The sequence below is a fragment of the Branchiostoma lanceolatum genome, chromosome 10 (genome assembly GCF_035083965.1).
Source record: "Branchiostoma lanceolatum isolate klBraLanc5 chromosome 10, klBraLanc5.hap2, whole genome shotgun sequence".
NCBI classification, from domain to species: domain Eukaryota; kingdom Metazoa; phylum Chordata; class Leptocardii; order Amphioxiformes; family Branchiostomatidae; genus Branchiostoma; species Branchiostoma lanceolatum.
In genome coordinates, this window is record NC_089731.1 from 704,086 (window position 1) to 729,888 (window position 25,803).

A 25,803-nucleotide genomic window follows, 5' to 3' on the forward strand; every position below is an offset into this window, starting at 1 on the left:
GACTGTGCTGTATTTATCTACAGTTTAGTTTAGTTTAGTTTATAGAGACCTACATGCGCCTGTTACCCGGGGTACAGAGGAAGTTATCATTCGGACCGGAGCAGACGGCACCTAGGACTCAGCTCATGAGGAGAGAGGGTGGGACTGTGCTGTATTTATCTACAGTTTAGCTTAGCTTAGCTTAGGTTAGTTCATAGAGACCTACATGCGGCTGTTACCTGGGGTACAGAGGAAGTTATCATTCGGACCTGAGCAGACGGCACCCAGGACTCAGCTCATGAGGAGAGAGGGTAGGACTGTGCTGTATTTATCTACAGTTTAGTTTAGTTTAGTTTATAGAGACCTACATGCGGCTGTTACCCGGGGTGCAGAGGAAGTTATCATTCGGACCGGAACAGACAGCACCCAGGACTCAACTCATGAGGAGGGAGGGTGGGACTGTGCTTTTTTTTATCTACAGTTTAGTTTAGCTTAGTTAAACTTAGTTTATAGAGACCTACATGCGCCTGCTGCCTGGTGTACAGAGGAAGTTATCATTCGGACCGGAGCAGTCAGCACCCCGGACTCAACTCATGAGGAGGGAGGGTAGGACTGTGCTGTATTTATCTACAGTTTAGTTTAGCTTAGTTCATAGAGACCTACATGCGGCTGTTACCTGGGGTGCAGAGGAAGTTATCATTCGGACCAGAGCAGACGGCACCCAGGACTCAGCTCATGAGGAGAGAGGGTGGGACAGCGATGTATTTATCTACAGTTTAGTTTAGCTTAGTTCATAGAGACCTACATGCGGCTGTTACCTGGGGTGCAGAGGAAGTTATCATTCGGACCGGAGCAGACAGCACCCAGGACTCAGCTCATGAGGAGAGAGGGTGGGACAGCGATGTATTTATCTACAGTTTAGTTTAGCTTAGTTCATAGAGACCTACATGCGGCTGTTACCTGGGGTGCAGAGGAAGTTATCATTCGGACCGGAGCAGACAGCACCCAGGACTCAGCTCATGAGGAGGGAGGGTAGGACTGTGCTGTATTTATCTACAGTTTAGTTTAGTTTAGTTTATAGAGACCTACATGCGCCTGTTACCCGGGGTACAGAGGAAGTTATCATTCGGACCGGAGCAGACGGCACCCAGGACTCAGCTCATGAGGAGAGAGGGTAGGACTGTGCTGTATTTATCTACAGTTTAGTTTAGTTTAGTTTATAGAGACCTACATGCGCCTGTTACCCGGGGTACAGAGGAAGTTATCATTCGGACCGGAGCAGACGGCACCTAGGACTCAGCTCATGAGGAGAGAGGGTGGGACTGTGCTGTATTTATCTACAGTTTAGTTTAGTTTAGTTTATAGAGACCTACATGCGGCTGTTACCGGGGGTACAGAGGAAGTTATCATTCGGACCGGAGCAGACGGCACCCAGGACTCAGCTCATGAGGAGAGAGGGTAGGACTGTGCTGTATTTATCTACAGTTTAGCTTAGCTTAGCTTAGGTTAGTTCATAGAGACCTACATGCGGCTGTTACCTGGGGTACAGAGGAAGTTATCATTCGGACCTGAGCAGACGGCACCCAGGACTCAGCTCATGAGGAGAGAGGGTAGGACTGTGCTGTATTTATCTACAGTTTAGTTTAGCTTAGCTTAGCTTAGTTCATAGAGACCTACATGCGGCTGTTACCGGGGGTGCAGAGGAAGTTATCATTCGGACCGGAGCAGACGGCACCCAGGACTCAACTCATGAGGAGAGAGGGTGGGACTGTGCTGTATTTATCTACAGTTTAGTTTAGTTTAGTTTATAGAGACCTACATGCGGCTGTTACCTGGGGTACAGAGGAAGTTATCATTCGGACCGGAGCAGACGGCACCCAGGACTCAACTCATGAGGAGAGAGGGTGGGACTGTGCTGTATTTATCTACAGTTTAGTTTAGTTTAGTTTATAGAGACCTACATGCGGCTGTTACCGGGGGTACAGAGGAAGTTATCATTCGGACCGGAGCAGACGGCACCCAGGACTCAGCTCATGAGGAGGGAGGGTAGGACTGTGCTGTATTTATCTACAGTTTAGTTTAGTTTAGTTTAACTTAGCTTATAGAGACCTACATGCGGCTGTTACCTGGGGTACAGAGGAAGTTGTCATTCGGACCGGAGCAGACGGCACCCAGGACTCAACTCATGAGGAGAGAGGGTGGGACTGTGCTGTATTTATCTACAGTTTAGTTTAGCTTAGTTTAGCTTAGTTCATAGAGACCTACATGCGGCTGTTACCCGGGGGTGCAGAGGAAGTTATCATTCGGACCAGAGCAGACGGCACCCAGGACTCAGCTCATGAGGAGGGAGGGTGGGACTGTGCTGTTTTCACTGCTTATGTTGATATGCTAGCATCTACATTGTAGCATTATTGATATCAAGGAGTAGCATACATAGTCCATTTAGTTATTGACCATAGTTAGTGAACTTGCCTCTGGACCAAGAGGTGCTGAGTTGAAATCTTGGCTGTTGTCACTCATCCAACATGCACTCTATTGGAAAAGGTTGCAGTCCTCGGGACAGGACATTAAGCCGCTGTTTATAGATAGACTGAGGTTATACCGACACAAGAAATTAGGGGAGCTTTTCTTTTGGGAGCTACCAATCTGAGGAAAAATGGAAGTGGTCAGGCTTCCTAGATGTCCCTGTCAAGGTTCAGGCTAATCCTAACACCTAGTATACAGTCATTAGTCTGACAACGAGGAATGCACAGAAAACTCCACCTGTCCTGGTATTAGTATAATTTGTAACTACAGCGGGTGATTGTTTGATTGATTGACACAAATGGAGGTCCTTATAGTACTTTGTTATGATTACTTTGTTCCCCCCAGTGTCGCGTCCCCAGCCCCTGTCCACAGTTCTGCACCGCGGTACCGAGGCTCGCGTCGTCTCCCACGCCACGCTGCTGAACATGGTGCTGAACAAGGTAGCCGAGGCCAGGACTCAGCCGTTTGAACCTACAACTCCATTCAGGAGAAGGTAATGTTAACATCTTATTACAACTAACCAGGGTATGGTACATCTGTATTAGGGTCCTGAAGTGCTGAACAAGGTAGCTGAGGCCAGGACTCAGCCGTTTGAACCTACAACTCCATTCAGGAGAAGGTAATGTTAACATCTTATTACAACTAACCAGGGTATGGTACATCTGTATTAGGGTCCTGAAGTGCTGAACAAGGTAGCCGAGGCCAGGACACAGCCGTTTGAACCTACAACTCCATTCAGGAGAAGGTAATGTTAACATTTAACAACGTTAACATCTTAGTACACATATCCAAGCTGTGGTATAGCTGAAAGGTGGAAGTACATGTAACATGTATAAGGGCCCTGGGTCCTGTTGTGCTGAACAAGGATGCGGAGGCCAGGACACAGCCGTTTGAACCTACAACTCCCTTCAGGAGAAGGTAATGTTAACATCTTATTACAACTAACCAGGGTATGGTACATCTGTATTAGGGTCCTGTTGTACTGAACAAGGTAGCTGAGGCCAGGACTCAGCCGTTTGAACCTACAACTCCATTCAGGAGAAGGTTATGTTAACAACCCCCTTCCAGAAATGGTAACATCTTAGAACAGATAATCAAGAATAATATAGTATAGCTGAAAGGTGTAAATAATGATAAATTGTAACATTTTAACATGGTAACAAAAAATTGTAATAAAATCAGTTCCAACGTCCAAAGTCAGTATTTTCCATGTAGATAGAAAATAATGTATTGTGTATGTAAACTTGTTTTAATTTTATCTATTCCCGTACATTGTGTTCCAGACACATCGGCTCCCCACTGGTGGCAGAGAACGAGCCATTTGTTGGAACCCCTGTTACACCTCGGAGTGCGCCGAGAGTCAGGTAATATCTCCATCATCATCTGTATACAACTTACATCTTACCTGCACTAGCTGTAGTGCAGCTATGCAGGATCATCCTTTAGGCCACACCAATTTAATTTCTTGGTAAACGGATTTTTATTTTCAAAAAAAAAAAAATTTAGAAAAAAAAATCATTAAAACAGAAGGCTAGCCCAGCCTTCTGTTTTGATGAATTTTTTTTTGTAATTTTTTTTTTTATTATAAAAATCTGTTTACCAAGAAATTAAATTGGTGTGGCCTTATCATAAAGCATTTGAAGCCATAGCAAGTCATACCATAACGTGTGGCTTCTCCCCCCACCAGGGAGGCCAGTAAGGTGATCTACCCCAGTCTGGATGAGATGCTGGCAGAAGCTCAGGAGGAGACACCTGTGAAAGCCCTCCTCACCTCACCTGGCCGACGCCCGCGCACCTCACCTGTGGGACTGCTGGAAAGACTCAGAAGGTGAGGAATACTACAATAAGGAGCACTCCTGACTTTTGTATAGCACAATATTCGTCTCCCTCAGTGTGTGTGTGAGTGAGTGAGTGAGTGAGTGAGTGAGTGAGTGAGTGAGTGAGTGAGTGAGTCAAACCCAATAAGTAAGAAATTAGAGTCATCATTAAGACTAGAGTAGACACATGCTATACTGTTCTACAACGTGTCTGTCCTTTTCGTGTTACTACAATAATCAGAAACTGGATACTACTACTACTGTAACAGTTATTTTCACTCAGCCCAGGGGCACAAACTTGCAATAAATCTGTCTGCGCTTTATTCCCCCCCCCTCCAGGCACACGGTAAACCTCGGCGGAGATGCCCTGTCCCTGCTCTCCACCCCCCCAGTGAAGCGCCGCCGCGCCTCCTACGCCCAGCACCTCCCCGAGGCACCCCCCCAGCAGACACCCCCCTCCATCCTCAAGGTGCGCAGAGCTGTCAGGAAGTCTGTCAGTCCTCAGGCATCGGAGGCAAGGACCAGGCAGGCTACAGGTGAGGATGTTTTTCTTAACTGTAACCCTAAACCCTAAGGGTGTCTTTCTTAAGCCTAACCCTACACCTTAGCACCCCCCTCCATCCTCAAGGTGCGCAGGGTTGTCTGGAAATCTCTCAGTCCTCAGGCAGCGGAGGCAAGGACCAGGAAGGTTACAGGTGAGGGTTAGAGCTACATGTATGATTGCCACCAGACTTGGACAGTTCCTTTAAATCATTGTTGGCAAAACATTTTACCAAGCTAAGGATGGACAAGGGAAAGACTTGTGTATTGTTGTCTCTGATTTCAGTCTTTCACCTGGAATGCAAAGTAAAGTGATCATTGTTAATTATAAAAGCAAGTTTCATATCAGGGACTATTACCTTACCTTACCTCACCTTACTATTACAAGACAGTAGATGCTCCCACAGCTATTTGTGGAGCAGTCAACAACTCAAATCAAATCAAACTGATCTATAAATTCCATCATAAGTTGTGATTTTGTGCATCTGTGGTCATGTCTGAAAAGTGTTATTGAAGCCCATTTTGCCATCAATTTGGATGGTTCTTGTGCTTACTATGTAATAATGACCCCCCCCCCCCCCCCCCACAGGTTCCATCTCCGACTTCGCCATGCCCACCCCTCCCCGGTACCAGCGGAGGACCATCTCGATCGCTGAGCCGCCCAAAGAACAGAAGGAAACCCCGAGGAAGATCCGCTTTGCCGCAGAAACTCCCGGCCTGCCTCCCTCTCCTGATGTGTATGTCTGAACTCTTACTTATTATCTTAACAACCACCCTGTAAGGCCATCTTGTTTGATTATACGGATGACATCTGCACAGGCTTCAAGTTCCGTCCATACCGTAAATCACACAAAGCAGCCGCAAAATGAAAAAATATATCCTGTACATTGTGAAACAAATATTTCAAAAAACAAATACTAATATCATGGAATGCCAAAGTCAGTTCCAAGGTCAAAGAAGATGTGAAAGAACAAAAATGAAGAATCTATTTTTCGGTATACCTATTGGTCAGAAACATTCCATGCTCAGGACAAGCTGAAAGAAAACTATGTGCCTAAAGAAGCCATTGTCCTTTATATTCTTATCTGAATGTGATAACTATAGAATACATTCTAAATAGATTATTTAGTGTGTGGGCTTTTCTATTCAGTGCACTGAAAATAAAGTAAAACGCTTTTTTCACTTCTGCTTCAGATTTGACCCCCCGAGTTTCCCGGAGGAGAGAGAGACCAGCCCAGACAGGGCGTCTATGGAGGCGCTGGCAGAGGAGGAGGCGGTTGCCATGGAGACCATGGAGGTGGACGAGGAGATCACCTTTAACCTCAGCAGGGGGGATGGACTGGCGGAGGACGAGGAGATGGAAGGTCCGTCTTTTGTTAACCTCCATCCTGTCAAGTTGGCCGTTTGGCACCAGATTTGTGTTGGTTACGGGGTAAGGCAGGAGGGAGAAGGTTAACTACATGTATTAACTTCAGCCTACTAAGGTAGCCGTTTGGTACCAAATCTGTACTGGTTACGGGGTCAGGCAGCAGGGAGAAGGTTAACTACATGTACATGTATTAACTTCAGCCTACTAAGGTAGCCGTTTGGTACCAAATCTGTACTGGTTACGGGGTCAGGCAGCAGGGAGAAGGTTAACCATTTGCCGTCAAGGTTATGTTATGTTAGACCAGTGTTTGTTGCTTTGTATAAAATGTTTTTTGAACAATACCTTTTGGGAGGTTGGCTGGGCTTTACTTATAAGGGATAAGTGATTAGATTTGGAGAAAGATTCTAATCTGCATTTAGTTTAGGATTTTGCAGATATTTTTCACCATTGCACAATAGACTACCATACCAGACCTCCTTCAAAAAAGCATCAAACTCTCAAAGTATACATTTCTTTATGACAAAAATGCAAACCATCAATGGTTTGGTATTACATATCATTATGTATAAACAGATTGCTGTGTGGATTCTATAATAATAATGATGTTCGACGACTGTTTGTTTTAGACACCCAGGAGTTTGTCTGACATTTTCTACAGTTATTGCACAAAGATTACCAATTCATCTTTTGAATTACATCAATTTAAAGTCTATTTGATTCTTAAATACAAAAAAGTATTTTTTGATTTTTATATACAAACCATCCATGGGTTATATTATAAATAGGTGGTCATTGCAGACTGCTTGATTGATGTTTCATGAATGTTTGACTGTTGCAGACACCCAGGAGTTTGGAGCGATGCGGCAGCCCTCCCCTCCCAAACACCTCTCCCCTCCCAAACACCTCTCCCCAGTCAGACAGCTGTCCCCAGGATTATATCCTAAACTCCCTGTCGCTGGGCCGTCAGAACCTGACGAGCCGTCGCCTGTCAGAGCACATCTGTACCAGGAACATGGGAGTGGTGAGGAGACTATGCCATTGGAAGCTGTGTCTGGTAAGCTATGCTGTACTAGAGAAACTACTGTAAATGCAGAAATGTTCGCGGCGGTTCTATGTCCGCGGTTTTCACTGTGAACTTTCAGCGCGAACTTAAAACCACTGCAAAACCTTTAGCCCACCTATAACTGTAGCACTACTAGTGTTTCAAACGCGAACTCAAAACCACCGCGAACGCTCCATTTTCTCCCTACTGCAAAATAAAAACCGTGCAAATCTGAATGCATTTACAGTATTCTGATGAACTGGTGAGACCTGGGCATCTTTGAAGTCGGTCCTATAACTTATGATAGTGTGGAGAACAGTCCTATCTCTTACAATGTTGTGTGTTTCATTTGTATTTGTTATGAGATACTAACACAGCACCACACTTGTGTTTGTCCCATAGCATGGGCATCGTCCTATATACAAGACTTATAATGTCGTGTGTTCCATTCATATTTGTTACAAGATAGTAACATAAAAAGAATTTTGTTTACAATACTTTTACTAACATGACACTTGTGTCTGTCTGATAGTACTGGCATGGTCGTACATTAATTTTTGTATCTCTTACATTGTGTTATGAAATACTGACACAGCACCACAAGTCTTGCAATGTTGTTTGTTTCATTCATTCAAAGTTGTTATGAGATGTGTTACTGTAAATGCATTTAAGTTCGCGTGGTTTTTATTTCGCGCTAATGCGAAAACGGAGTGTTCGTGGTGGTTTGAAGTTTGCGGCAGCGCTATATATAGTCACATACTGCTACAGTTCGCGATGAAGGGGTCACCGCGAAAACCACGAACATAAAACCACCGCGAACATTTCTGCATTTACAGTACTAACCCAGCACTACACTTGTGTCTGTCTGATAGTATTGGCCATGGTCCTACATTTATATCTCTTACATTGTGTTACATGTATGCAAACTAACCCATCGCCACACCTAAGGCTTAAGATGTTGTGTACTACATTCAAAGTTGTAATGGGATGTGTTACTAACCCAGCACCACACATGTGTCTGTCTGATGGTACTAGCATTGTCCTACATTTGTATCTCTTACATTGTGTTACACATGTATGTAAACTAACCCATCGCCACACCTAAGGCTTAAGATGTTGTGTACTACATTCAAAGTTGTAATGGGATGTGTTACTAACCCAGCACCACACATGTGTCTGTCTGATAGTATTGGCCATGGTCCTACATTTGTATCTCTTACATTGTGTTACATGTATGTAAACTAACCCATCGCCACACCTAAGGCTGAAGATGTTGTGTACTACATTCAAAGTTGTTATGAGATGTGTTACTAACCCAGCACCACACATGTGTCTGTCGATAGTATTGGCCATGGTCCTACATTTGTATCTCTTACATTGTGTTACATGTATGTAAACTAACCCATCGCCACACCTAAGGCTTAAGATGTTGTGTACTACATTCAAAGTTGTAATGGGATATGTTACTAACCCAGCACCACACATGTGTCTGTCTGCTAGCATGCTGGACAGAGTGAGTGAGATAGTGTGGGGAATGGTGCTATAGTAACGGCATTGTCCTACATTTGTATCTCTTACATTGTGTTACATGTATGAAAACTAACACATCACCACACCTACATGTAAGGCTAAAGATGTTGTGTATTACATTCAAAGTTGTTACATTCATTGTGTTACATTTAATAATATGCAAACTAACCCATCGCCACACCTAAGGCTGAAGATGTTGTGTACTACATTCAAAGATGTTATGAGATGTGTTACTAACCCAACACCACACATGTGTCTGTCTGCTAGCATGCTGGACAGAGTGAGTGAGATAGTGTGGGGAATGGTGCTATTATAAGTACTGGCATTGTCCTACATTTTTATCTCTTACATTGTGTTACATGTATGCAAACTAACCCATCGCCACACCTACATGTAAGGCTAAAGATGTTGTGTATTACATTCAAAGTTGTTACATTCATTGTGTTACATTTAATAATATGAAAACTAACACATCACCACACCTAAGGCTTAAGATGTTGTGTACTACATCCAAAGTTGTAATGGGATGTGTTACTAACCCAGCACCATACATGTGTCTGTCCGCTAGCATTTGCACCGTGGGGGTCCTCCCTGTCCAGAGCCCCTCTGCAGAGAGGCAGCGCCCCCCTCCCCGCCAGGTCCCCCCTCCCAGCCACGTCTGTTATAAGGCAGGGGGCGGAAGAAGAGGCCATGATGGTTGAAACAGCAGCTACGGGCACGTTAGGTAAAGGATACGGTCATCACAAATGTCTGGTGTGCTGCTGTAACTGTGTGGCTGGCTGAAGGGAAACCTTCTTTTTGTAGCAGCTTTTGCTTAGTGTATGCCCAAGGTAGGCTTAGGCTACAAGCTGAGTGGCTGGCTTAGGGGAACAGTTTAACTGTTTCTTTTTACAGCAGCTTTTTGCTTTAAGGCTACATGCAGTTTGATTTTTGGCTCACGGGTTTAGAACGATAATGCTGAATAGGAAGATGAACATTTAAACAGTCTGGGAAAAGTTTTTTATTTATCCATTTTATTCATCTATTTATTAAGATTCACAGAATGAGATTGTTGGCAACAGGATTAGTATGTCCTTAACAAGGCCGACACCACAGTAAAAGTACAGTTAAAAGTAAGCATGCGAATGATAACAGACAATAAATCAAATGGAATCTTTGTATGTCTTCTGTCCTCCACAGAATATCCCTCTCCTCCAAAGCCGGTGCGTCTCCTCTTGTCGTCTACAACGATGACTCCACCCGATACGCCCGAGAGCGCATCAAGAATGCCCGCGTCCGCGAAGCTACTGCCTCAACCTGCACCTGTGTCTCCTGTTAAAGTCGAACAAACGCTGCCTGAAGCAGACTTGGGAGAAGTCTCTGTAACAGCTGAGTCTACTGTTAGTGTTGCAGCCAAGGAAGTTAAGTTTATAGTTGAGGAAGAACCAGAACTTTCTTTACAAGTACAGGAACCAGCAACCGAGTTGCCATCCGCTGTGGCTTTGGAAGAAGCTCCAGGATTGGTTGAGACGCAGGAGACAGCTATAGAAGCAGCCACCCCATTGGTGGGGCCATCTGCTGTGGCTATGGAAGAAGCTCCAGGATTCGTCGAAGCCCAGGAGACAGCCCTAGAAGAAGCCGCCCCATTGGTGGATCCTTCTGCTGTGGTTATAGAAGAAGCTCCAGGATTGGTTGAAACACAGCCGACGGCCATGGAAGCTGACTCCACACTGGATGAACCAGCAAAGCCGGTCCCCCCACAAGTGACACCTTCGTCAGAAACAACTCCAGAAGATAAAAACGTTGAAATGTCAGTTGAAGAAGACTCTGAACCTTCGAAACTAGCAGAGAGAGTTGCCCAGCCTCAAATAATTGAGGAAGCCAGTAGTAAAGAAGAAACTGTGTCCACTGTAGCTGAAAAAGAGCCAGAAATAGCTGAGCCATCAGAAGTTACCCAACCACCAAGAAGTCCAAGTCCTGAGAAAGAAGCCGCCCCATTGGCTGAGCCATCTTCCTCAATTGCTGACACACCAATGAGAGGACAGGTTACAGGTGTGGAGCAGTTTAAACGGTCACTGAGGACCAGAAGCCGGAGTCCGCTCAAGGCAACCAGAAGGAGAAGTGCGGAGGGTGAACAGGAGAAGGAGGGGAGGTCGGAAAGGGTAAGACGCCATTTGCATGAAAGAAGAGAAAGAAACTTGGCACAGTTATCATACTGTATTTAGTTTTATTCAGAATCTATACCTCTCTTTTGTACTGTGTTTAATAGTTCTTCATATAATATGATAATACAAAGATAAAAAACACAGACATATACCCTTGTCAATGCGGTACGATGTGGAACAAAAAATTAATATGCACACCTAACAAAGGACGAAATGTTCACAAATGTAATTATGATATCACCTGATGTAATGGAAAACCTCTCTAAATTTGTAAACAGGTTTTGACTGTATGTGCACTACTATGTTGTTTTATTAGTTATGTATGACGCAGGGCCCCACTGCAAAGCAGTGTTTGTTTTGAGTTAATCACTAAGCTGGGCAACCATGGATAAAATGACAGAAAATATATAAAATTATAAATTGAACAGAGAGTATAAGCAATTATAGATATTAGATCAAGAATATCCTTGGAAAAGGCTCTTTTGATATTCAAATATGATTTCCACTTCATCCCCAGAGGGTAACTCGAGCCTCTATGGTGTCCAACAAGACGTTCTCCGAGATGGGTACCCAGTACCCGACCCCTGCCCCCCTCAAGACGGTGGCCGTCTCGGAGCTCCGGACAGCGGACGTCTCCGTCAAGTCTGAACCCCAGGAACTCACAGAGGAGGAGACGAAAGGTCTGAGGATTTTTACTTTTTACTCAATAATAGTAAAACCTCTTCGTTTACTTCACCACTAGCCACACGTTTGTTTACCAAAAAATTGAACTAAAGGCCATTTTGTCAAGTCTGAACTCAAGAACTCACATACAAGAACATGAAAGGTCTGATAATTTTTTTGTTTTTATTCAATAATTGTAGTAAAACCTCTTTGTTTCTTTCATCACTGGCTCCATGACTTGTACATGTTCTATGTACTTAATTTGGAATATTAAGTTCGTTAGGAAGACAAGTTATGACCTAAAAGACAATTTTGTCATGTCTGAATTAACCTCAAGAACTCACAGAGGAGATGAAGAGTCTGATGATAGTACATGCATAGTGTAACAGATGATAGCAGCGATGATGACATAAAGTTCAACAACGCTGTACATAAAGCGCAGCAGCAAATACAAAAGATTATACATGTCTTAATCTGTTATTCAGTACCTGTTTGTTTTAAAGGACCCTGTCATATATTTTGCTTTGACAGAAGACAGTAAGAACACACTCAGACTGAGCACCGATTCTGAGTCAGACGACACCACGACCTTCACCAAGATCAAGGTCAAACAAGAGGCTGGAGAACCAGGTGGGTCAAAGTTGAAAGTTCAAACCTGAATGCAAATTCCAGACTTTGATATAAGAAAGACATAATTTGTTGACCATCACACACTTGTATACTAAGCATCAGATTTTGTTTTTCTGAACTTGAGCTGTTTGTATCATTCAAACATGGCAGTTAAAGCAAAATAATCTTGATAAGTCTGTCTTAAAGTTGCATTTTCATAGCTTTTTAAGAAACATTTTGAGAGCTTTTATTTCATTTAGAAATTTAGAAATGACTGCTGTTGAGTATTGATGTCAACATTCTCCCATATTATGTTCTCAATACTTTAGATTCAAACTTTGATGGTATAGTTCATGCACTTTATTTCTATCATTGATGCACCTGAAGGTTGTGTATTTTTAAAGCCATCGTCTTTATCTGTGTTCCCAGAAAGCTCCTATGTGTTCTCCCCACCAGTTACCATGGTGCCCAGGTCTGAACAGAGAGGTAGGTACTTTTGCTTCCATCAAAATCTTGCTGATACTAGTTAGTTAAAAGTTAGTTAAAAATCCTCCCACACCATTATTGATGTATAGGGTGGTGCCCATCTCCGTTTCATAGCCCTGGGCCACACTGTTATGCAATCAATGTAGCAGGGGGCTAGTCCACTGGCAGTGAAGTGTAAAGACCTGTTTAACTTCCATACTGTTTCAGAAGTATTTACCATTTTTATAAAGTCTTTGGTATGATTCAATGCGCCTCCTGTCCAGAGGTGTCCTACCTGGGGCTTGAACCCCAGTAATTTGAACCAGATGTGGTGAGAGACAGAAGCGCAGACCACTACACCACAGGGACACCCCAGCTGATACTAGGCAGTTTTGTATTATGTACATGTTGTAGTTGAAGCTTTGAAAAAATTGTTTATTTCAGTATTATGATGCCTAGCTGAGTGAATGGTTATTGAAAAGAAATGTGATTGATTATCAGTGAAACGAAAAAGGCCAGCTTGTAGGAAGACAGTTAGATGTAAAAGCATGTTTAACTCAGACCTATACAATGATGTGCCAGCCAAATTTTACCTGCACTAACCTGCATACATGTCTACAGATGGTATTTCTAGCCCTTTATATCCAGCCATGGATGTGAGGCCCGATGTTCATGTCTTGACCAAACTGCGCTGAATTTTCCCTTGACGTTGTGTTTCCCTTCTGCCCAGGCAAAGACCACGGCACCCCTGCCCAGGTGCCCAACTTCGTGTTCTCCCCACCGCTGACACGGTCCCGCGGTCGACCCTCGATCGCACCAACCAGCACCGGCCGAAGTCACAGGTGGGTCTCAGACCTCAGGCATGTTCATCTTACAGTAGGGATAACAGACTTCAAAGTACACAACCAAGGAACTTAGCTAGCTGTTTTGGTGACAGCCTTTTTCAGAACACTTAGCAATGAATTTGAAACAAATTGTACACTTGAATGTTATTGTTTAAGTCAATGCGTCACATGTCATATTACTGTTTTTAATGTAAAGAACATGTAATTCAGCTCTTGGGCTGCCAAATGTTCTCTGAATAAAATCCATTATTATTATTACTCGTCCATTATGTACATGTACAGTGCCATGAATCTGTAGTCGAAAAGTGACAACATGAAAAACACTACAATAAAACCACCGCTTCTAGATTTACAGTTTGCCAATACATTGTTTGTTTTGTGATTTTTTTCAGCCTCTACAGAATTCCTTTAACAGGATATTTTGAAAGTTCTCAAAGACTTTTGTACCTCTTAAACCTGTTTAATTCTCAAGATTAGCAGGAACACTAAAGATCTTTAAAACATCTTACTTAAAGATGTTTGTATGACTTAAACTTGTGTTTTACTCTCAGGAGTAGCAGGAAGACGAGAAACGACGCCAGCCCTGTCCAGACTCCTCGAGTGGAGGAAGTTCCCCCCTCCCCGAAAAAGGCCCCCACCCCAGAACCAATGCCCCCCACCCCAGAACCGATGACGACCCCCTCCATGGAAGTCCTGGACAGCCCGGAGAGCGTCCTGCGAAGCGGGAGGGTGGTGAAGAAAGAGTCGCCTGCCCATTCCCCCACCGGCTACACCCACCACAAGACTCGTGGAGGGAGGAAGACTACAAGCACAAGGGCCAGGTAATCTCCTGACTGGTTGGCTGACTTTAAAGGATCAATTACAATCAGCTATTTTTCCTGTGGCCCTACATGATTGGCATGGTTGTGACGGCTCCCACCGTTGAGTCTTACCGTGCCAGGCTGGAGGCCTGCCCGCCTTAGCCTGGGACCTATAGCTACTCCCCCTCCCTACTTTGCCCCTCGCGGGGTCATCTGGGGGTATTACTGATGATGATGATGATGATGATACAGCAGGCAGATGCTGCTACCATTCTCATGTACCCTGTAACCGAATTGGCCTCTGACCACTAAGCATTAAAAAAAGGCCCTCTCTTTTCACATGTAACGCTTGTCTTTTCCAGAAACTATTCAAGTCTACAATGCAACACAAAAAAAGCCAAATAAAACAAGCACATGTCAGGCACTGATTTTCACCACCTTTTCCATTTCTACAGGACAATGAAGCCCAAGTTGCCACACATCGAACCAGCCCCATTTCCATGTACATTTCTTCTTTACCTTCTGTCTTGTCTCCTTACAAATTTTTCTCTAAGAAAACTCAAGCGTTTTGTTTATCCCTGTAGGACGAAGAAGCCAAAGTTGCCGCACATCGAGCCTTCGGACAGCCCGATCAGTTTCATCTCCCCTGTCCCCGAGGACTCCCCCGCCACCAGAACTCGCAGTCGTCGCCGAGTCGTCAAGAACCAGCCCCACCCCATGAGCCTTAGGCAGAAGAAACCCCCCAAACTCTAACGGCTTAGTCATTTGTTATACTAAGAATATGAAGGGAAAGCGTTGAACTGTTTGTAGTATGTACAAGTGCTGGGGAAAAACAGGCTCTAGTAATAATGCTACGAGCCTCAGGCAGAAGAAACCCCCCAAACTCTAACAACTTCTGAACTATACAATATATTTCTACTTAACTATAGATAAGGAAATGTGGGAAATTGTTGTATGTGTATGTAAGTGTGATGAAAAACCAGAACCAGCCCCACCCTATGAGCCTAAGGCAGAAGAAACCCCCCAAACTTTAATAGCAAACTGTTCAATATTTCTGTTTTCTAGGGTAACAAGAAAAAACGTACAGGAAAAGTTGTGAACTGTTAATTGCACGTACCTGTACATGTATCTTAGTGCTGTGAAAGTTCAGCCCAACCCCATGAGCCTTCATCAGAAGAAACCGCCCAAACTTTAACAACTTTTCAACTGTATAATTATGTATTTCTATGATCACAAGAAATAACTAGTGGTGACCCGTTAGTTGTATGGACATGTATTATAGGTGTGGTGAAAATTCAGTATCATGCCATGAGCTTTGAGACACAAGAAGGCACCTAAACTTCACACAGCTCAGTCATTTATTTCTACTGAACTATAGAATACGTGGAAATGTGGTAAACTGTTTATTTTGTTGTGTATGTACGAGTCGTGACACCCACCCCCATGAGTCTAAGGCAAAAGAAACAGCCCAAACTTTAACAACTACCGGTAATAACTTGAATTTATTTGTAAGATTTTTCTCTACATCTTTAACATTTTGGTGGCAGAGAAATATAGGGTTGTGTATACCGAAGAAAATGTATGTTGAATAGATTTATCCACCAGTCCTGATGAAACTATGTATGGAAAGTGGCCAACTGTTTGTTGTTTGTACGTGAACATGTACCATAAATGCTGAGAAAATTCAGCCTCGTGCCATGTTATGAGTCAGACAAAAGAGAGCACCAAACTCAAACCGTACAATACCGTATTTCTAAGGTTACGTTACAAAACAAAAAGAAATTTAATGGAAATGTAGTGAACTGTATGTTCATGTGCATGTATCACAAGCGCTGTTAGAAATCACTTAAACTCCAGCAGCTTATCAATTATACAGAAATTCATGTATTTCTACTGTTGCAAGAAAAGAAGTAGAATCTGTTTGAAAAGCTAGTGGGGAAGATTTTTTTACGAATCTATAAGAACATAGTATGTTGTGAGTTGTGAAAAATCAGCCTTCAAACTCTATCGACTTACAGAACATAGTTTAAGCCTTGTTACCTTGCTGCATCAAAAATAGAAAACTTGCCAACCGCTTGCTGCAAATTTGTAACAATGAAATTATCATATCACTATCCTAGACTATATTGGGAAGAAAGTTGTCCCATATTCATTTGCAAGAGGACCATGAAAATATATTCTTAGAAAACATGTAGAATCTGTAACTGTTCTGTTGCCATTCTTCCTATTATTGTATACTTACAAATATATCAACAAACAACATTTTGGATTTGAAATGTAGAAAATTACAACAAGTTTTCTGCATTGATGCTATAGGGGATATTATGGAATCTTTATATATGGTATGCAAATGTCAGAAAAGATTGAAATTTGGTATTGTGTCTCGAATGTGTCTTACGTTTTCTTCGAATTCACTAAATGGTATGGGACAAATAAAGAAATGGTGTTTTATGTTGAATATGGTTTATTTGTTCTTATGTGTTCAATTTTGTTTAATTCTAAAACCTTATCCTTAATTCTTTCAACCGAGAATAGATGACACAAATAGCAGTAGGCCTTATATATTATGCTGTCGAGCCGTTGTAACAGTAACTGTTTTGTTAACTCAGCACTCGTGATTACATGTTGTATGTTTAAGTTTTAAACTCTTCAGGAATCACAATAACGGAAACAAATCCTTCACAACTTAAGCGTGGAGATGATCAAAATAGCTAGATAACCACAATAGGGTTGATCGCCTATTATCTATTTCAGCTTAGATCAAACGTCATTTCAAGGGATATGTAGATATATTTATATATAACGGGGGGTGCCCAAATATATGACGTTGTTTTACGCGCTCGAACTCACGGCGCTCCATTGCTGGTTTATTTAACTTCCTTATGAACATAGTCACTGGACACAAACACGGCGTACTCATGCATAATAAGATCACTAAAAAATCCGTCACATGTTAGGGCGCGTCATAATTTAGGGCAACCCCCGTTAATGATCTTATTTCTAAAACTCTGGACGACTTAAAGTTCACTCCAGCGGGAACATGTCCCTCACAACGCCCTCCTCCAGCGCGCCTTTCTCTGCCAGTCCGTACAGCAGGTCCCTGACGGCCGCCAGGCTGACGTAGCGCAGCACTGTGGTGGGCGAGTTCTTGTACATCGGCCGGGTGCCCTTGGACATGACCGTCAGCCGCCCCTTGGGGTCGAACCTGGGGTGACAAGATGGTCTTTAAGGGAAACATGTAGATAAATTCATATTTAAGGATCAGTATAAGGATCGACCGGGTGGTCTTGTGGTTACTAGGGTTGTTGACTAGGATCTTAAGGTTATTGGTTGGGATCTTTGGCAGGCCTTAATGTTACATGCGCCGGGTACCCTTGGACATGACCGTCAGCCGGCCCTTGGGGTCGAACCTGGGGTGTATGAATGAATGGTGTCATTAAATCTCACGAGTTTACGTCGGAAATGATTGGTCATTATTGATCCTGAAGAAGGCGACAGAGGTCGTTGAAAATTTGATCTGTAAATACCTTTGTGTTAGAAAAAAGGTAAGCATTGTATTATGATTACTACCAACACACTGTCAGATGAAATTCCATAATAATGAATGAATGGTTTATTGCGTAAAACCTGGCAACTTTGCAGCGGAATAGTTTACGTTTTACTTTCAGGTTTAAAACTACACCTACATAGAAATACAGTTGATCGCAAAGTGGTGATCTGTAACAGACGATCAACGTAATTCAGGGGTACATTTTTACCTACAATGTATTTCTACTAGATTCATTTAAATGAATAAAGATTAAAAAAGACGACACATCAAATATTCCGTTATTATAAAATAGCAAGTTGCGTGAAAGTGATCTTGTAGCTGGCTTAGAATCCAAAGGCTAAGGGTTTGAATCCCTATCAGGCCTAATGATATGCGGAATAAGGACTATTCGGCCACCCGACGCTACAAAGATAACAAACAAACAAACCCGGGGCTCCCCGATCGCCAGAACATGACCTGTCCCCCGGTCCGCACGCTGGCAGGGTTGTCGTCCTGTTTCGTCACTTTTCCCGCGGTTGACGTCACTTCCGCCTCGCCCGATGCCTCTTTAGGCGGAAGAAGGTTTCCCAGACCCGGCAGGTGTGTTTGGAGGAGATCACTTTGTTCTCCCTCCACCTGAAATGATGTATACGATTGTTGCTGATAATTCATTTATTTGTTTAGCAATCCTGGATACGACTTTCCTCACTTCACTCAGGTGTAAATGAGTACCTAGCTCATCTAGGGTTAGGAACGTTCCTCGGATAGGACGTTAAATGGAGGTCCCGTGTTTGGGGAGAACCACACCCCGCGCACGTTAAAGAACCCACCACACCTTTCGAAAAAGACTAGGGGCATGCCCCGGTGTGCGATGGTCCAAACCTTACAGTCCGGTCTGGGATGACATCTTGAAAAGGTGATAGTTCACCTGTTATGTCAATCCTTCCACAAATGTGGTAAATCGAAATAAATAAATATGGAGAGTCCCTTGCAGTCGAATAGGGCTTATATCCAACGGAAATGGGCATTTTTATTTATAATACGTTCTCAATTTCATTCATTCATACATTCAACGTACCGGCACTTCTCTATCACAAAAGTCCGTATCGGAATCTTCATGGAAAGTAGAATTTATCTATTTATTCATTGCTTTGGCTGTGAAATGCAGATATCGTAAACCTAAACAACACTTGACTGCTTTATGTGTACATGGCTACAGACCCCGATATCTGTGTATTCATACATTCAACCTACCTGCAATTCCAGTATACAGAAGTCAGTGTCGGCGTCTTCGTGGACCGGGTCGGCCTTGAACCTGAACCTGCTGTACGTCATCGGCTGCAGCTCGTCCGTGTAGTGGTGGAACTCCACGTGCGCATGCTCCAGTGGCGGGGCGCCGTCGTCGGGGTCGGACTCCTTCCTCTGCGCCTGGGGAAGTAGAATTTATGTATATTCATTTTGATGATGTGCAAAGCAGTTAAGTATGAACAGTGTCGAAAATCTTAGTCTGGCAACAGATGCTGTAGCCTGAGTGTCATCCTGTTTCTGTTCCAGGCTCTGCCTTCACCAAACAGTCTGAGATCGCTGCCATTCAAGTCGTCTGCAATAAATGTATGCTTCCAGATTCTATCCTAGCACGCTGATTGGTCCCTTTTGTCAGAGTATTCAACAGGATGACACCCAGGCTACAGATGATGTAGATATAGATAAAACAAAACTCTAGATACAATACATACAGTAGTCAAGGAAAGCAGAATTTATCTATTTATTGTTATGATGAACAATAGATGCTGTAAATATTAAATACTATAGATACTATAATCTTACTCTAGATACACTACATACAGTAGTCTTACTGTAGATACAAAAGATACGGCAGATATTGTGTATTTGTATAGATCAACAAAATATCGTTTTATGTGCTCTGTCATTTTTGTCAGCAGGGTTATTCCTAGTTTGTAACAGGCCCATGCTAGCTAGCTGGGCAGCCCTGGCTGTAGAACCTACCATTTCGCGGATGGCCTCCACCATGTGATGACACGTGAGCAGATACTTGCTGCCTAGTCTGAAGCCACCTCCAATGGCTGCAGAGAGACAAATATAAGAGATTAAAACACAATGATGTAAAAACCGCATGAGGATCGAGGAGGTGCCCCGAGCATGTCAAAAGTTACCGCAACAGCCTCATTGCTCAGATGGGTACCTACTGGCTGTACTTCAAATAAATAATAAGTTTATTGCAAATTCATGCCCGAAGGATAAATGAGGAACAGTGTACAAAAAAGGTATAAAAGCTGCTTATCTAAATTATACAAATGTAATTGTCTATAACTAGTGAAGGGTTTGACTTCTCTTTTGTAAGCAATGGAAGACGTAATAAATGCACTACAACAGCCTAATAACTTCAGATGGGTACTTACAGACTCCTTTAAATGACTATGTGACAGTAATCCCCCCCCCCCCCACCTGTGCCTTCGACGGAGTTGAAGTGCTGCACGAGAGAGTACTGCATCTCTCCTTGGGCAGATCTAACTCCAAGTGTTTAAAGCTGTCTAGTGTGGATGGACTACCGTGCTGTCAGTGACAATAAGTCCCCTCCCCCTACCTGTATCTTCGAACCCCACCACTCCTACAGAGTTGAAATGCTGGACCGCAGCGAGTACTGCATCTCCCCCGGGATCCCGTCCTGGCAGATCTAACATAACTCCAGGTGTTTAAAGCTGTCTAGTAGTGATAGACTACTGTGACTACTGTCTAGTGTGTAGCTACCTGTGTCCTCGAACCCCACCACTCCTACGGAGTTGAAGTGCTGCACGAGCGAGTACTGCATCTCGCCCGGGATCCCGGCCTAGCAGATCTAACATAACTCCAGGGTAAACTGTCTACTAGTGATAGACTACTGTGTCTAGTGTGTAACTACCTGTGTCCTCGAACCCCACCACTCCCACGGAGTTGAAGTGCTGCACGAGAGAGTACTGCATCTCCCCCGGGATGCCGGCCTTGCAGATCTAACATAACTCCAGGTGTTTAAACTGTCTAGTGTGGATAGACTACTGTGTCTAGTGTGTAGCTACCTGTGTCCTCGAACCCCACCACGCCGACAGAGTTGAAGTGCTGCACGAGAGAGTACTGCATCTCCCCCGGGATGCCGGCCTGACAGATCGGGTCAGACTCGCACGCCTCGTTCACCGCCTTCTCCATGGAGATCAGCTCGAACGCGTCCCCGGTCGCGTCGATCTTGGGCGTTAGAAAGTTAAACATGTAAATTTTTCCCAAGCTTTTCAGTGTTTTGTTTCTACAGCATTTGGGCCACGCATGGGGCACTTAGTAGTGTGTGAATAACTTCATATTCTTTCTCGTAAGTGCTGAGTACTAAGCAAAGAAAGCCATATGCATATGTACCATTTTTAAGTCTTTGGGGTTCAAAGAATATTAAGAACGGTAACATTTCCAAGCAAGAACATAATGTTGACCTTCACAATGTCTAGCCGAACAAACTACTGCTTTGTTAGTTCTTACTTAAACAAATTCATATACATGTTGACCAGCCCCTCCAGCTCTGTCCTGCTACTTGCTACATAATGTAATCGAACACCACAGGGTGTCTGCTACTTTACCAATTACCATGGTGACAGCCGTCTGGTCCAGGTCGTTGACCTAATATTGTCTCTTGGTTGTCTCACATGAACATTATTTTCCTACAGTGCTAAATGATTGAGATAAGGTACCTTCCCTCCTGCGATGTTCGTTCTCTTGTCGAAGTCTGTCCGCGACAGCTCTTCCTGAAGGTCCGCCAGTATCTTATCAACGTCGAACCCTTCGATATCGTCACGCACCTACGAAGGACGGTAAGTACAAATTAGAGACTGCACAGTTCTTCCTGAAGGTCCGCCAGTATCTTATCAACGTCGAACCCTTCAATGTCATCCCGCACCTACGAAGGACGGTAAGTACAAACTAGAGACTGCACAGCCCTTCCTGAAGGTCCGCCAGTATCTTATCAACGTCGAACCCTTCAATGTCGTCCCGCACCTACGAAGGACGGTAAGTACATATTAGAAACTACACAGCTCTTCCTGAAGGTCCTCAAGTGTCAATGTCATCCCGCACCTACGAAGGACGGTAAGTACATATTAGAGACTGCACAGCTCTTCCTGAAGGTCCGCAAGTGTCAATATCATCCCGCACCTACGAAGGACGGTAAGTACATATTAGAGACTGCACAGCTCTTCCTGAAGGTCCGCAAGTGTCAATGTCATCCCGCACCTACGAAGGACGGCAAGTACATATTAGAGACTGCACAGTTCTTCCTGAAGGTCCGCAAGTGTCAATGTCGTCCCGCACCTACGAAGGACGGTAAGTACAAATTAGACACTGCACAGTTCTTCCTGAAGGTCCGCAACGGTGTCAATGTCGTCCCGCACCTACGAAGGACGGTAAGTACAAATTAGACACTGCACAGTTCTTCCTGAAGGTCCGCAACGGTGTCAATGTCGTCCCGCACCTACGAAGAACGGCAAGTACATATTAGAGACTGCACAGCTCTTCCTGAAGGTCCGCCAGTATCTTATCGACGTCGAACCCCTCAATGTCGTCCCGCACCTACGAAGGACGGTAAGTGCAATTTGAAAACGAATATGATCAACTACTCGGCACTTAGTGATTGTTGTATCCATTTGTCTGATTAGCTTGATTTTAGACCTTTGTTGATAAATGATGGTGTCAATCTTAGTTAAAACATAAGCGACCCGCCACTTAAATGCGGCATTTGCTCCAGGAGCGCCCATAGGACTATTAGGGTTTTAATTATTTGGTAGGACTTCAACGCAAATCTTTTGGTGCATACCTCCTGTAGGGTGCGTCGCATGTCCCAGTACTCCTTCCCCGATAACCCGGCACCGTCCTCCCCGCTTCCCTCGGCGGCGCCCTCGCCACTCCCACCCGTGTACTCCCCCAGGTCCTTCCCGATCAGGAACGGGGCCAGGCATCGGGACAGGACTCTGCGGAAACAACATTGTTTTCATCGCAAAAAGTAGCCATGAGCTTAGCCGAACGAAAAATGCGATTCAAAGGTTCACAATAATCATTTTCAATAATCAAATTTGAACCTATTGGAGTTTTCATTGAAGACATTTGCTTATTTTTTCTCCAAAAATTCACATGAATTTCTTCAATCGAAACTACTGAAGGCCTTAAGTTACTAACTTCTCTCATGATTTGTGGATCTACAAACCTTCAAGGACAAGAAGGACAAGAGGGTTGGCTGTTCGAAACTTCGACGAGTCTGGTCTTTCATCTAAGAATATTCTGTAGAGTACATAGATTTTTTTCAACTAAAAACCGAGTTACCGACCTTTCTTCAGGATCTCTGGCTCTACCGACTTCCAAAGACGAAGATGACCGACTACGTTTAATGTAGGTTATATTTGTGTATATATTTGTACATAGATTTCTTCAATTAAGACCTCTTAAGGCTTTAAGTAGCCTACCTTCCTTCAGGATCTCTGGCTGCCTCCGCCTCCTCATCAGTCACCTCCTCCTCCTCCGCCAGCTTCAGGACCAGCGTGACGTCATGCAGGTCCGCGCCGGAGGTCATCAGCTGGTTCCCAGACTCGGGTGAGTCCGCTTTTGTCGCAACGAATCTAGCATCAAACAACGACAACATTATTGTATACGTACCATTCCTACATATATGACAATACTTTATACGTTTAGGACCGCATTGTAAGCAGCGACACCTAGCCTGCAGTGTGGAAAAGCGCCAGTCAGTATTGCCCTGAGGAAAGTGACAGACGGTCATGGAAACGTCTGCAGTGATTGTATGTCTTGGTTGTGAATAAAAAAAAGATGTTATCCAAAATCAATTTGCATTATATTTCAAACATATGATTCAAGAAAAGAGAATAGGCGTCTTAACTGTAGATGTAGCAAAATAATTTATGTTTTTCTTTGAATTCCCTCTCTTAGTCATTCACCATGCTACATTTAGTTCTTTAAGACATTAGTATGCATTGTCACAATTTGTACCTGGTAAAAGCCCATTGGTTGGCAATGGAATACGGTGTTTTGCAATGTAGTATAAATGCGTGCTTTAAGCGTAGCTTTTCAAACCTGTTGACCATGGCGTTGTCGAAGCGCGCGTCCCTGTACAAGGCACGGAGAAGCGTCTCTCCCGGCAGAACATCGACCATCAGAGGCGCCGCGTCTACATCCGCCTTCTCCTGAAAACCGGACAGATAGATATACATGTAGTAGGCTGTCTATAGACTACAAACTAAGGTGATACAAAACCTGAATGGCATTTACTTCCAGACTTTCCATGACTCCTCAGCTACCTTCCTCACAGAGCCTAAATGGACATGATGCCGTTGACTTGTGGTAAGGATGCGGTCCTTAGCTGCGGTAAGAAGCAGTAGAGACCATTCAGGCGCTGAAGAAGGTAGCTGACTCCCGTAATATGCTATACGTTATATATAATAAAGTCATGAGGGAAGAGCATTTACTTATATGAAATATGGTAAGTGTCACTCGAAGTCATGGTAGACAGTGCTGGGACCACTCATTCATTGACAAAGACTGGAGATTTGAGGGAGACCAAATCCTTTTAATTTTGTGTTGAAAGTTAAAGTACTAGTATTTGGTTCCATAGTGACCGACCGAACTTTCATTTTGTACACAGGATATTCCGTACCTCCTTTTTCAGACCATATGCCGCTGCCATGCAGTCCTTGTGTGCGTCGGACACGTACGCCGCGCAGCGCTGCTTGGTGAGGAGCTCCTCCTCCGTGTGAGCGCTCACCAGCTGGGCCGCCTTGTGTTTACCGTCGTCGCCATAGAAACAGAGTCTAGAGAATGATAAAGACAATGAAAGGCATAGATCTATTCTGTTTTACCCTGCGTCCAGAGGTGCCATCGTTTGATTTGTGACGTCACGGTTGGCAATCTTTGAATAAATTATTTCTGTTTATCATCTCCACACAAACAGATTTTAGAGAAGTGTATGGAAAAATCTTCACAGGCAATGAATGTTTCACAGGCTTTTCGTAGCAAAATCCTATTTTGTTTTCCCCTGTTTTCCGTGGGTACCGCCATAATAATTTGTGACGTCAGAAGTTGTCCACCTTATTTTTTTTCTTCTATTTGTTCTATGTATTCATTTATTTATGTATTTATTTATTTAACAGATTCTAGAGAGGCACGTGGATGATGATTTTGTGAGGCATACCTTGCTGAGTGCGCCTTATGGGGGAACACGTGAGTTAAACAAGCCACTCTGAACCTCACTTTCTGTCACTATGGCAACTCTGACCTTCACCTCCTGTCACTCTGACAACTCTGACCTTCACCTCCTGTCACTATGGCAACTCCGACCTTCGCTTCCTGTTACTCTGTGGTAACGGTGGCCAGACAAAGGAAAATACATAATGTGGAAGCACAGGAAAACAAACAAACAAACTGACACACCGAAAACAACTCGTCTTACCTGTACACGCCCCCATCCAAACTTCTGGCCGGCACGCCCACATTGGGTTCACCTTTGAACTTTGACCCGACCTCCGGGACCAGGTAAACCCTCCCAAGTTTCTCGCGCAGTTCAGTCACGTGGTTTAAACTGTCCGAGAGCGCGTGGACGGCAGGTTTGGGACCGGCACACCGGATCTCGTGCTTCTCACTTCCACCGCCTCCTCCCTTCCAGAGCACGGTGAAGGAGACAGCAGCTGTGGGATGCAACGATGAGAGAAATATCCTTTATAATTGTATACAAGATAAATTCCCTACTTTTAGATATGTAAACAGCACTGAAAACGTCCTTGTTCCTATTCATTATTATGGAACTGAACAAACCAAGTATTACAAGTTCCATATCCACATACATCTACAATTGCCTTAAGAAGCGAGAAGAAGTCGAACCTGTAAATAGTAGACAAGTATAGATTAGTCTTAT

The 25,803-nt window shown here is 43.8% G+C and overlaps 4 protein-coding genes across 4 annotated transcripts; 2 read left to right on the top strand and 2 right to left on the bottom strand.

Moving 5' to 3' along the window:
- The first annotated feature begins 1,595 nt into the window (after positions 1-1,595).
- LOC136443782 (protein ELYS-like) lies at positions 1,596-3,873 on the top strand. The gene is made up of 3 exons (XM_066441146.1): positions 1,596-2,025; positions 2,851-2,998; positions 3,789-3,873. Exons 1-3 carry the CDS (start codon positions 1,941-1,943, stop codon positions 3,871-3,873), a joined length of 318 nt encoding a protein of 105 aa, XP_066297243.1. The 5' UTR covers positions 1,596-1,940.
- A 313-nt stretch (positions 3,874-4,186) lies between these two features.
- On the top strand, positions 4,187-16,787 carry LOC136443783 (nascent polypeptide-associated complex subunit alpha, muscle-specific form-like). Its single transcript, XM_066441147.1, has 13 exons — positions 4,187-4,333; positions 4,662-4,858; positions 5,452-5,599; positions 6,057-6,226; positions 7,070-7,285; positions 9,372-9,527; positions 9,983-10,944; positions 11,465-11,627; positions 12,142-12,240; positions 12,649-12,705; positions 13,415-13,526; positions 14,081-14,350; positions 14,914-16,787. The coding sequence occupies exons 1-13, from the start codon at positions 4,230-4,232 to the stop codon at positions 15,080-15,082; spliced, it is 2,823 nt and encodes a 940-aa protein (XP_066297244.1). The 5' UTR covers positions 4,187-4,229; the 3' UTR covers positions 15,083-16,787.
- A 332-nt stretch (positions 16,788-17,119) lies between these two features.
- Positions 17,120-21,696, bottom strand: LOC136443195 (uncharacterized). The gene is made up of 6 exons (XM_066440336.1): positions 21,587-21,696; positions 20,628-21,095; positions 19,866-19,942; positions 19,113-19,286; positions 18,307-18,494; positions 17,120-17,534 (listed from the first exon to the last, which is right to left on the bottom strand). The coding sequence occupies exons 2-6, from the start codon at positions 20,686-20,688 to the stop codon at positions 17,354-17,356; spliced, it is 681 nt and encodes a 226-aa protein (XP_066296433.1). The 5' UTR covers positions 20,689-21,095; positions 21,587-21,696; the 3' UTR covers positions 17,120-17,353.
- Positions 21,697-21,815: 119 nt separating this feature from the next.
- LOC136443784 (uncharacterized) lies at positions 21,816-25,734 on the bottom strand. Its single transcript, XM_066441148.1, has 7 exons — positions 25,704-25,734; positions 25,342-25,576; positions 24,550-24,703; positions 23,970-24,079; positions 23,348-23,500; positions 22,705-22,858; positions 21,816-21,890 (listed from the first exon to the last, which is right to left on the bottom strand). Exons 1-7 carry the CDS (start codon positions 25,732-25,734, stop codon positions 21,816-21,818), a joined length of 912 nt encoding a protein of 303 aa, XP_066297245.1.
- Positions 25,735-25,803: the final 69 nt, after the last annotated feature.